Source organism: Acomys russatus, chromosome 20, assembly GCF_903995435.1.
Source record: "Acomys russatus chromosome 20, mAcoRus1.1, whole genome shotgun sequence".
NCBI lineage: Eukaryota > Metazoa > Chordata > Mammalia > Rodentia > Muridae > Acomys > Acomys russatus.
In genome coordinates, this window is record NC_067156.1 from 11795957 (window position 1) to 11809506 (window position 13550).

Genomic DNA, 13550 nt, shown 5'->3' on the forward strand with positions numbered 1-13550 from the left:
AGTGACCTGAACTTAGCAATGTAGGACTCTTTATTTGCATAGATTTTCTTTTTGTTAAATTCAGCCAGATTTTAACTGGTTGGCTGATTGGTTTTGGTAGTTTTATTTATTGCCCAACTGTATGCTAGAAATTTTGTTAAATATTGGGACACACTTTCACTTCAAAGTATTGGAACGTAACTGGTGGACTCTCAGATAAAAGATTTATGGGAAAAGAGTAGCAATTTTTAATTTGTCTTTAACATGACATGGATATCTATTTTCCATCATTTCTAAGGCCTTTATAGTTATTCTCTATAACCCCAAATGTGTCTCTGTGTCTTATGTCATCCCTGTGCATACATACGCACTGATAGTTTTTTCCCATCTGAGTCTGAGTGCTTTAAGTCACTTCTAAAATGGGAAATTCTGAATGACATGTACATAAAGACATCTGAGCCACATACACAGGCATATATGTATTTGTTCATTCTCATGACCAACCCAGGTATGATTTGAAGATCAGTGGCATTTAATTAAAAAGAGTGTTGCATCCAAGCATGCTGGCACACTTCTGTAATCCCAGAACTCTGGAGGCTGAGGCTGGAGCTTTGCCAGGACTTCAAGTCTAAGTGAAAACCTAGCCATCCATGGCTAGACCTTCTCACAAAACAACAAAGCTGGGTCCAGTGGTGAATGACTTTGGTTCCAGTACTAACAAAGCAGAGGCAGGCAGATCTTTGTGAGTTGAGGCCAGCCAAGGCTATACAGTTCATGGTAAGACATTTTCTCAAAATTAATAAAGTGATTAATTAACAATCCACTACAACTTCAGTAAAGTAAATGACATACAAAGACAGTGTCTGGCTTCAAGGTCAAGAACTCTCTCCTTTGGCATGCCTGGTTTTGGTTCTGCTGTGTTTTCAGAAGTTCCTGGCCTTGATTTTCTTTCTATCAGGATCTCATGTGGTCACCTTGAAGTCCATTCTGAATTAGAGAGAATCAGAATTGCTTTGGGGTTTATTGTATTACTGTTGTTGTTTCACTCTGAGAGTCACTGAAAGACAGGGTAACACGAGGTTCCTTTAGGCAATCCTGCACAACCGCTGGCCAGCACACACTTCAACCTTGTGGTAGAGTTGTGTCTTAGATGGTTTTTGCTGCATACAAAGATAAAGTTGTAGAAGTAATGATGCTGTTTTCTAGGAGGTATGCAGAGAGCCCTAGTCCATGGTTAATGGAGTGATTGGCCAGGTGTGTCGTGTGTCAACCTTTTAACACTGGGATGGGACACTGCCTTCTGCAAAGTTTAAAAGTTTAGACTTGAGAACTACATATTCATGGTACAAAAAAAATCATAATATTTTCACTGACTTTCTGATTTCATGTTGGGCTGCACTGGAAGCTATCCTGGACCTCAAGTAGCCTCATGTGCCCTTCTAGTTGAGCTCATCTGACTAAATTTTGATATAATGTCAGTTTCACCCAAGTCTTTAGTATTATAGAATAAAATGAGTTCCATTTTACACTTAAAAGAAACCAATCTGAGACCCAGAAGGTTAAGAAGGCTCCTCGGAAATATCACAGCTAAGAGCCAGGCTAACGCATGTGAATCTCCAATTTGAACCGCTCATTTCAGACAGACTTTGAATGGCGGATCATCCACCCTGCATCCAACGGCTGTCATTGTCACTGGGGAATACCCTCATTCTGTATCATTTGAAGAGTCTGACTAAGTGTTAAGTGCAGGCACTTTAGTTGCATGTGGAAGGAGAGCCAGTAGTTCTAAGGTCTCATGGCCAAACCTCTCTCAAACAAAAGAAAAATTAGTGGGAGATAAAATAAGCCTGTTAAAGTAGAAACCTGTCAAACACCTACAGTCAGTGGAGATTAAAAGGAACCTTGACTGACTAAGGTAGCAAAGAGATGAACAGAGTGACCTATTTTGTGCAAACGAACTTTCAGTGCTCACTACCGTTCTAATGTACGCCAACAGAATAAATGAAAAAATGGGGAGGCGTGGAGGGAAGAAACTTCAGACTAGTTATCTTCAGGCAAGCCATCTCATTCACATCTTAAAAATGCTTTTCAGTATTTTCATTATAGTTATTTATATTAATTAAAAAAAAAACCTGCGTGGTGGTGGGTAGGTGTACACACGCATAGCATGCATACGGAAGTCAGAGGACAACTTCCGCTAGTTGGTTGTCTTCCACCTTGCGGTCCCAAGAGGTTGGACTTGGGCCTTCAGGAATGTTGTTGTCAAGCATCATGACCTGCTGAGCCATTTTCCCCATCCAGCCAGTGAGTCAGGAGATATTTGGTGCTCACCTTGTCATGGTGCTGTTGGATCATTGACAGTGGAGGTCGTCCTGCCCATCCTCGCCATTCTTTCCCTCTGTTTGGTGTTTGCCGAGAGAATATTGGAATAAATGAATGAGTGAATATGTCAACTGAATGTGTTAATAAGTGGGTCAAGATAAATGATGGATCCCCCTGAATGATTCGATGTCTTTAGAGAAGAGCATTCTTTATGAGCCCATGTATAAGTATATATATACACTGGTAAGTCGGCAGTGCTCACTAACCTTGTAGTATACACCAATAGCATAAATGAAAAATGAGGAGATGTGGAGGAAAGAACCCTAAGTCTAACCATCTTCAGGCAAACCAAATCATTCAGATATTAAAAATATATTTTTAACTTTTTATTATATTTATTTATTTGTTGGGTAGTATAAGTGCACACAAGCTATGAGATGCAAGTGGAGGTCAGATAGAAAGAAGGAATAGTTCTCTCTTCTCCCACCCCACTCCTCCCAAGGCCTCAGCCAGCTGGGAGCACCACCCTTATTCCTTTTGCCCACCTGACTCAGATGCACAGGGGTAGCAGTATACAAGTTCTTATGTGCTAAAAAAAACATTCTAAATTAGAGTATATACCATACGTTTCTTCTAGTTTAAAGCAGTAATGCTGAAACAAAGTAAAGTCAAAATTAGATCTCATAGTATAAGCCTCAATTTTCATTGTCATGGCGAGATTCCTTTGGTGGGATAAAAGTCACATCTCATTATCCTCCATGTGCATCCTCTGATTCTTTTGCAAGTACTTATTCTTTAGAAGGGAATGATACCCAGCCCGTGTAAGATACAGGTATACATTTTTCTTGGAATCTAATGCATTAGCCAAATACGCATTGCGCCCAATACAATTCTCCGAGAACTCTGTAGTAAAGGACTCACTACAGGCTTGGGTGTCACATCATATGTCCACCTTCCCTGGGAGAGGCTTGGGAGTCCAGAATGGCATCATAACGCCAGCAGTAAGCATAGAGATGGGCATTGACAGCCTTGTATTGTGTTAGGGGGCTCGGGGAGCCTTGTCCCCGTCATGCAGCCCCACTACCGTTGGTGTAGCTTTCTTGTTTCTTGCCTTTGGTTTTTGGCGTAGGTTCCATGTGGAAATTCTGGGTATTTCTCTGTACAGTCTCCGACTGAGGATGGTATAAGTCAGTGCAGCTGAAAAAAAAAAATAAATAAATAAGGCTGCCATTAGGTTCAAGCTAGTTTTTTCCTGACGATGATATCGTCAAGACAAAACAATATTGTGTTGATTCCACTCGTATTTCTAAATGAACCATGGTAGAGAGCAGAATCCCGATATACTGAGAGCTAAATGTTATCAGTATCGGCAGGAGCTGCTTCATTGTTGTGGGCCTTGCTTGATAAGGACTGTGAGAGTCCATGCTGGGTACCAGATGACCACCTCATGAGGCCACTGGATGAGCAGTGTGGCCTGCTCTTCTTGCCGGCGTGGTTACTTTGATGTCCTCTCCCCCATCTCAGTGAAGGACAAACTCATTCCTAGCCTCTCCTGTGAGTTTTCTAAGATAACAACTGGACCGCATCAGCTTACAGCCTTGGGGCCCACTAAATAAAGTCCCTACGTAGTACATGATTCTGTGGCTTCTCTTGTAATTCTTTTAATTAATAAACTATTTTCAGAGGAGTTTTGAGTTCACAGATGAACTAGCGGAAACAGAGCCACCCTCTGTCTACACATGCACAGCCCCACCCCACCCCCCTCCAGGGCTTACAGCAAGTACCACAGCAGGGTTTCAGCATTGCAGTTTGTGAAGCTGGATCAGTAGTGGTCACTGTCGTGCAATTCTCTCTGGGTGGCAGGAGATGAAATCACACCCATCTACCCACATTCTGTGGAATATGCTTCCACTGGCCTAGCTTCCGCATTGGTTTTTCCCTTCTGCTCTTGTGTGTGTGTGTGTGTGTGTGTGTGTGTGTGTGTGTGTGTGTGTGTGTGTGTGTGTGTGTGTTTTAAATATTGCGTATCTTTCCCCCAACTAAAATACAAGTGACTTGAAATTTAGGGTCACTGACCTAAAGCAGTGTTTAATTGTTCCACCCTACCTAGTCACACAGTAGGAGTTTAAAACTGCTTGCTAAACAAGCCCAAGCTTTTAATGGATGTCTCTGAGGGAGTTTTAATAATGTCCTCATTCAGCCCAACTTCTGGGATTCAGGCCAACATTATTTTGTTGTTGTTGTTGTTTAATGTTCTTGTAACAAAGACTTAAAATTCTGCTGGTTTTAGAAAATGTTCCATATTTTTAAAAATAAATTTATGCAGAAAAATAAAAATGAAAATTGGATAATAATTCTACACTTCATTCAAAATATCCTCAGTGTTTCTTGATGATCGTTTGGCATTACTTAATATTATTTGTTTTCCCAGAGATTATATATACCAGGGCTCTATTTTAATTAAAAGTACTAAGTTTAATTAATTTCACAATAAATAAGAAACAGAGGATTTTTTCTTTTATTGAAAATAGGTATTTTTTCATACAATATATCCTGATTATGTTTTTTCCTTTCCCCAATTTCCCCAGCATTTCTCCCATCTCCCCTCCCATCAGAACCCATACCCTTTTTGTCTCTCCTTATTAAACAAGCGGGCATTTAAAAAATAATAATAAAATAAAATAAAACAGCAACAAATTGTAATAGAGAGAAAAAAAACAGAAGAAAAAGAGCCAAAGAAAAAGCACAAGAAATACATGTGAAAGCAGAGACACACATGTTCTTACATACAGGAATCCCCTAAAAATATAAAACCAGAAGCCGTAATATATGTGCAAGGGACCTGAAAGATTTAAAAAACATGACATGTCAAAACCTTATGAGACAAAGATACTGCCAGTGAGTTTGTTTTTTATTAGTCATCTACTCCTGGGCTGGGTGCCTGGCCTCAAGGGTGGTTTGTATTCCCAGTGAGTCTCTGTTGGAGAGAACTGAGATTTCCTCTTGGAGTGATTATCAATTAGACATAGCCTACAAAGAGGGAAGAGATGAAGGGACTGAGGGAGGGAGGGAAGGAGGGAGAGAGGGAGGGAGGGAAGGAGGGAGGGAGGGAAGGAGGGAGGGAGGGAGGAAGGGAGGGAGAGAGAGCGGAATTGTTAACCATCACCTTAAGATCTATCTGTAGCGCTCCAGTCTGGGAACTGTGAAAAACTGGGCCATCAGGATGGTTGAGCAGATTAAAATGCCTGTTGCCAAGCCGGGTGGCCTAAGTTCAGTGCTGGGAACTGACTACCACAGGTTTGGTTACAAGGCCTGTGCCTCTTAAGACCCACTTCTTTGTTTACTGGATCCACCTCTCCGTGTTCGATTAGCCATGCCGATCATTTGCATAGGCGTTGTTGAGTTGGGTTTTTATTACTATACTTTTATCCCCTGTTATAGTGTTTTCTCTGTATCTACAGACTTGGAAAATCTACCTTTCTCCTCAGAGCTCTGTTTTGGAGTTTCTTTAGACATGGTGTATGTGTGAATTGATTTTGAGTGTGTGTGTGTGTGTGTGTGTGTGTGTGTGTGTGTGTGTGTGTGTGTGTGTGTTTCTTCCTCTTCCTTGGTGCATTTGACACTTATTGCTTGTGCATGATCCCATCAAGAAATATGAGTCTTTAAGCCAGGACACCCCTTCTTTAAGTTTGTCCTGAATTCTCTTAATGAAAGGGCAGGAGGAGGAAGGGGTGAGGCGGGGGTGGGGGTGGGGAGGGTGGGGGTCGGGGAAGGGAATGGGGGAGGAGCCACCACCCCCAGTGGCACACAGTCATTTATGAGTAAACCAAATACACAAATGCATGTGTCCACGTGGGATGTGACTGCAGGACTCTCTGGGTACATTAAAACAGAGCATTAATTACCAGGGCCTTGGCAGGACACATGCCACTGATTTTTTTATCATGCAAGGGACCCTCTAGTGCAGTCTTTCTGTGGCTTCTCTTGTCCTCTCTGCCTGCCTCTGCAGCCCCAGCCCTCTAGGCTAAGCGTCTGCGAATTAGACACCAAAGTGACTTCATACTTTTCCTTCTGTGGGCACTGTAGGGAGATGTGCAGTGCCAGCTTTAATGAGATAAGACAATCATATATAATTGGATTATTCTTAAGCCAATTAAGAGTACATGTGTGAGGATAATTAAAATGGAATTAAACATTCTCTGTAAGAGCAAATTTAGTTAATCTGTTCTGTCTTTTCTTCAGAATTATAAAACATAGTTTTGCTTAGATGGGCGGTTTGGACATACGTCTTTATTTGGTTTAGTCATAAATGACTGTGTGCCAATGTGGGTGGGGGCTCCTCCTCCTTCCCTGCTTCCTCCTCTTGCCCTTTCATTAAGAGTGTACAGGATAAAGATAAATTTACCTACACTCCATTTAATTAATTATCAAGCTATTTATATTTGGTTTATTGTAAGTATGTATGTATGTACGTGTGTATGTATGTATGTGAGAGGAAGCCTATTTTCTATCTTAAAGTTAAAGTTAACAGGAAATTTATAAACTTAAAATAGACTAGGGCTTGGGGATTTGGGTAAGCAGATAAAGTACTTCCTAAACCAGCCTGAGGACGAGAGTCTGATCTCCAGCACTCATGCCATGAAAGCATACATTTGTAATCCCAGTTCCCAGAAGGGTCTGTGGGGCTCACTGCTGACTCCCTGGCCTCGGCAGGTGGAGAGTAATTAAGAAATACACCCTGTGTCAACTCTAACGTCCCCACAAATGTGCATGCATGTGAATGCACACCCACATACATGCCTACTCTCTCCCACATATAAATATGTGCATACAATAAAATCAGCTTATCTTTATTTAACAACATTGTCAAAAATTCAAAATTGTCCATATAAAAGTCTGCTTTTAATTACATCTGTCCATTAAACCATCTTGTGTCTAGAGCCATGTTCTCATTTTTCATTACTGTTTATATTTGAAGTTTCTTCTCAGAAAGTTCTAACTTCATTAGCTTAATTATAAAAATATGACCTTTTCATATTGATAGCCATCATTGTTTTTTTTCTACCTCATAGATCTCTACTCATTTTTTTTTTTAACATGATTAAATCTTCGTTGGGTTTTTTTTTTTTCAATGATTGATTTGATTAATTAAATTAATTTCTTGGTTCTTAACTTGTAAATTTTCAAGCTTTCTTCTCTCTCATTCTAAAATAGGCAGTTTAGCTTTTAAATAAGTTGAGTAGCATTTTATAAATACTGGAATTGTTTCTCTTTGACTTTTGAAGTACTGTGGACTCCTTGGACTATCCAACACATAGCAGATGTGGGGAGGATTGAAGGTTTCCTGGCATTGTGTTGTGAGGCTTGATTTAACTCCTTTCCTTTGGACAGAAAGATGCTAGTTCAGTATCTGTTGGGACTCACTAGCCAGTTGTGGTGTAGTTTCCTTCTATTCCTGTAGTGACAAATAGCACATGCCTGGATCTAATACTTAGTGCAGTGCCCCATGTTCAGTTAATTGCATGAGTGTAGGTATTGGTTTATGAAAGCTTTCTGTGTTTTTAAATTGTCTTTATAATGTGCTATGTGTGTTTTTAGCCACGTTTGTTGATACTTCTCCTACCACTGTAATGACAATTTGTTTTCCTGTTTCTCTCAGCTTTGTTGTGTGTGGCTGCCCTGTGTATTCAGAAGCTCAGGTCATTATTTTTTACACATGGTCTGCATGGTCAATTTCATGCTCAGTAACATTTCCTATATGAGCTCTATCTTGTCTATGTTGATACTGTGTTGTTTCTTTGTTGCTGTTGTAAATCTATTATTAGTATTTTTTTTAGCTTATCTAGGGGAATTTTTAACTATTCTTGAAAACAGTAGACATCTGGACATTTCATATTTTACCTGCAATATAAAATTTTGGTTATTTTGTTGTGATTTTTCTTGGACTTAATTTTAGTGTTTCTTCCTTTTTCTTCAATGCCTGCTCTCTGATATTTTTCTTCTGCTTATTAATTTGGAAATTTGTTCTTTTTCTGTTCTTCTGAGGCTGCCTGGAGAGTGTTAACAAAATGTATTCTCAGTGCCCATGTTTTGTACATGTTCTCATCTCACATGCATCTTCCTTCATATACATAATTTGTTTCCACTCTGATTTAACGTCTGTTAGTCATCAGTGCTATTTTCTACAATTAGTATTTACATAGAAGCACATTTGATTAGTTGACTTTTGGTTTGTCATTGCGGCTGTACTTGCTTACTCCTTTTTTAGTAGAAATCCTTGGTCAGTAACAACCAGTAGTAGCTCTATCAGCAAGATTTTCTCCAGATTTCTGTTTAGGATATTTAAATGTTCTTGCATGTGGCCATCTGAAAACCACAGCCGTTAACTAATGAAATTGTAAGTTTATTTTTATTTCCTCTTGGTTCTGTGAAGATAGCACAGATTATTTCTTGGAAAAAAATGGCTGTAAGGAATTTTTATATCTGATATTTGGACAGACTTCAACCCACATGTAAATAGGAACGAATATGCATCTTTTATGAAACTTGATGTTCTACTGTAGCTGCGAGCCCTTGTGTTAAACATATTTCACTCAGTGATTTTAGATATCACCCCTTCTGCAACCTTCTTCCTTTCTCATTCTGAAACCATTGTAGATGGGTATTCTGACACGGTACATAACAGTCCCTGTTTCTTTATTTTTAATTTATTTTTTGAGAATTCCAATATATGTATCATAGTTAGATCAAATCCATTCAAACCACTCCCTCTAGCTTGTGGCATGCACTACTACCTCTAGATTTCCTTCCCACGGTCATTTGCTCTTTTTAAACCTGCTGAGTCCACTTAGTGTCACCTACACACATATAAGTGGAGGGCCACTCCTGAGACCATGAGAAGCCTCTCTGTGGTTACAACCATTAAAAAAAATCAAAACAAAAAGAAATTTCTTTTCAACAGCCATCAATCACCAATAGCTCTTCAGCCCATCCCACAAGACAGAATTCTCACCTGGTATTGTCACTTGGGTCAACTGCTGTGGCTGGGAAGACTTTGGCTCTTACTACTGTCATTCTAGTAAATTGGCATATTATACTGCCGCCTGAATGCTCAGCTTTATACCCATAGGTTATTCCTGTTCTCAACCCTTTTCAGAGAAGCTTCTTCTTGCAGACTTGGTTAACACAGGGATCCACAGCTGTCCAGCATTCCTTGCGTTTTTGCCTTTGGTCTTAACTTTGATGTTTAATCATTTAAAACAAAGATCCACACATTGTTTGCTTATTTGTTTGTTTGTTTGTTTTCCATAAAGGACCAGAAAATAAGTAGTAGAAGCTGTACTGGATTTCTGCTACAGCTCTTCCACTGTTGAAAGAGCAGACCAGACAGTCTAGAAAATACTTGGAACGATTGTGTTCTAGCCAAACTGTATTCAGCAGAACAGGCATTGGACCAGAGGTAGCTTAGAGACCACAGTGTTCTGGCCTCCGAGTCAAAGCATATGAGAGGTAGCTCAAGTGACAAACGATTGTCCTGCTACTGTTGTGTGTATCAGCTGTCAGTGGCTTATGATAGATTGTGTTCTTTTATTGTGATTTCCGGTTGGGAAGTCTACACACAGATGCTTCTGGACACCAGAGTGCCTTGAATCACGGAACGGCCTGGAAAAATATATTGACCCCCTCAGATCTTGCATCTGTAATTTTTATCAGCATTTTCTTAAATTGTCCTTCTCAAAAAAAACACTTTGAATGGAAATCTTATAAAATTATCTGTGCTTTACTGCCCTGCCTGAAACATGGTGGGAACACACACTGCTATTGCTTCCATCTCCATCATTAAAATTGAGGTCACTATGTAGAGGGAGATGTCGCTCAGTGGGAGAGTATTTGCTGAGCATCTTCAAGCCCCTGTGTTCAATGCCTAGTGCTGCAAAAAAGTTAAATTAACAAGGGGTTGCTATTATTGGGATTAGGTTTTAGAGAACATACATAACATTTTTATTTATTTATGCTTCTAAATGTTTTGAAAGCTCTGATCAATTTGCAATTTAGAATTACTTGCACCTCATAGTCAGGAGCTCTAGGCAAGAGGATTGCTACAAGTTCCTGTGCATTTTCCTGAACCAGAGTGAGCACCAGGCGGGCCTGAGTTGCAGTGTAAGATCCTGTTTCAGAAAAGCAAAATCAAATAACAAACAAGATATTCATAATTACAGGGCTTTTAAAAATTATGGCTGTGTGCTAATTTGACTCAAATAAATATTGATTGAAATATAACGAAGGTATCTACCTTACTAATAAAGGTTTTATTTTCTGATTTCTTCTCTGGAAATTATTTTAGAAGTGATAGAAATAAACATATGTTCAGGGAGTACATATATGCATGTTTCTTCACTCTGTAGTAAATTCATACCTCTTGCTTTATTCATCACAGGACACTTGAAATGGACCAAAGCTGAGGACATTGACATAGAAACCCCTGGATCTATTCTCGTCAACACTAACCTGAGGGCATTAATAAACAAGCACACCTTTGCTTCCTTCCCTCAGCATTTCCAGCAGTATCTCCTGCTGCTGCTCCCAGAAGTGGACAGGCAGGTAAGTGGAGTTCTGCACATTCCAGCCCCTTCAGCATCAGACCCGGACCGAGCAGTGGCTGGTCTGTTGTCAAGGCAACTGGTGTCTGAACGGACTGCTTTGCAGAACGTAGTATATAATTTATTTATTCTGTTTAGTTACTGCTGCTATTGGTTTAGTTCTTTAGTCTGCCAAAATAGAACTATTATTTTTAAAAATCTTAGTAATGAGCCTATTCAAAATTCAAATCACTGCACACTATGGTAGAATGAAAGCTCGGCCTACCCACGTTTGGAAAGGAAAGAAGAAAAATCAAACATTCCACTATCAAATAAATCTTTGAAGTAGCTGCTCCTTTGCCTGGAGGGAGTATTGAAATTTGGTAATAAAAAAACCAGGGTTTCTGAGAAATTATGTTAATGTTTTTATTCTGAGTCTTTCCAAAAGGCATTTAAAATTTATGTTTGCATTTTCTTTCTGCAAGCCTACCATCAAGAATATGATGCCTATAAATAATCACCTTTTATCTTCTTGCTATAACTAGAGATGTCCTAAATATAATTTTAGAAAGCTTCTAAAGTAAAGAAACACAAATATAGACATGTAAAAGGAGGCATCAATCAACTTCTAAACTGCTCTGAGGGAAGAGAAGGAAAAAAAAACTCATAGATTTTTATCAAATGTCACAAAAATTATTAAGTGCTGTCTTGAAAATATTTTTCTGTTATTCTTTTTTATTGGCATACTATATGCATTGTCCTGTAACTCTTATTTCAGTAAATTCTGACACTGCATTTTTTCAGTTCATTCATTTAACTAATGTATGTGTACTTGTGAATTTATATGTTGAACAGATATGTCTACCTGTGAACTGAATTAGGCAACACTGATTCCATTCTTCTACACCACTCTGAATAATTTTGACAGCTTTCTGTGTGGCTTAGTTTTCTTCTAACTTCTCTACCTCTTTTTATACAAATTTCATTATGATAACCACTAGTTTGTTAACATTACAACGTGACTCTTTAATGTAGTCATCTTTTCAAGAAAAGATTGTTTTGACTTCAGATACATTTCATCAGGGAACTTGCCACTGTCGAACAAAATATTCATAATATTTTATTGTGAATCCGATATGTTTTAGATGCTTTGAGATAGTAGACAGTAAATTCTTAATCAATGCCTATGTCATGAATGATTAAATACACTCGACTTAGAAGCATGTACTTTTTACAAAGCACCAAAGCACAAGGAAAAATTAACAAGCTTAGACTGATAAGAGCCCAAGTGCTTCTATAAGCAGAGATGCAATTGAATGATCAAAGACAGACTTAAGTCTCTTCCATTAGCCTACAGATACAGACAGAATTGAAATAAAATGCAGAAAAAAATACCAAGAGATGAGACATCCAGAATTACAAAGTCAGGATTTATCTGGAGAGAGACTCTATTATAGGAAGAACAATGAGAAGACCATGTAAAGACCCTAGAAGTAGATTCTGGAAGGTTCCTTTAGTATGGAGCTGAAGTGTCTGAACTTTCCCCTGGGCTACCTGCTGTCAAAGCTGAGATCTTTTGGTTATCTAATGGTCTAATAATGCCAACACTTTTTTTGTATTTAAGTAATTTATTCAGATTACGTCTCAGTTGTTATCCCCTAACTTGTATCTTCCCATTCCCCGCTCCCTCCCTCTTTCACCCTGTTCTCCTCCCCTAGGCCTGTGACAGAAGGGGACCTCCTCCCCCACCATATGATCACAGTCTATTAGGTCTCATCCTGGTAGCCTGCTTACCCTTCCTCTGAGTGCCACCAGGCCTCCCCACCAAGAGGAAGTGGTCAAATAAGGGGCACCAAAGTTCATGTCAGAGTCAGTCCCTGTTCTACCCACAACTGTGGAGAATGTGTTGTCCATTAGCTAGATCTGAGTAGGGGTGTTAGGTTTACTACATGCATCATACTTGGTTGGTACAGTAGTTTCATCTGACCCCCTGGGTCCAGATCTGCCCTTCATGATGTTCTTCTTGTAGGTTTCTAGGACCCTCTGGATCCTTCTGTTTACCCACTCTCCCATACCTCTCTCACCTGGAGTCCCCATAGGAAGTCCCAGCATCTATCCCAATCTCCTGCTAAGTGAAAACTTGCAGGGGACATCCCTGTTGGACTAGTGTCCAATTATAAGTGAGTATATACCATGTGTGTCTTTCTGGGTCTGGGTTAATTCATTCAGGATGATCATTCCCAGTTCGATCCATTTGCCTGCAAGTTGCAGGATTTCCTTATTTTTGATAGCTGAGTAGTATTCCACAGTGTGAATGTACCAGTTTCTTTATGCATTCTTTCACTTTCCCATGCAATCGGCTCTGTTAGGTAATGTTCCCTCCCTCACTATTAGTGTGTTCTGATAGTATAAAATGATGTGTTAGTTTTCTTATGAAACTTCTATGCATGTGTGTAGTATTGTTTATCACATTCCAGTCCCTGTCATCAGTCAGAGCCTTGTTCCCACCTCACACTTGTTGCCTTCCTCTTCCTGAGGAATCTCCCTTTTCTTTCATGTCATTTTAGAAACTCTGCTTTCTTAGAAAGTACTGGGAAGGAATGCCAAGCAAGGGAAACACGAGAGCAGGAATAATCAGTACACAATTTTAGTTCCCAAGGTGGAAGAATG

At 39.4% G+C, this 13550-nt stretch overlaps 1 protein-coding gene across 1 annotated transcript in view; it reads left to right on the forward strand.

Annotated features, from left to right (window-relative positions):
• Asxl3 (ASXL transcriptional regulator 3) overlaps positions 1 to 13550 on the forward strand; it is a 107885-nt gene that overhangs the window by 31188 nt on the left and 63147 nt on the right. Inside the window, exon 6 of the mRNA XM_051163468.1 lies at positions 10739 to 10902. Coding sequence (XP_051019425.1) covers positions 10739 to 10902 — 164 coding nt within the window. The remainder of the gene's footprint in view (positions 1 to 10738; positions 10903 to 13550) is intronic.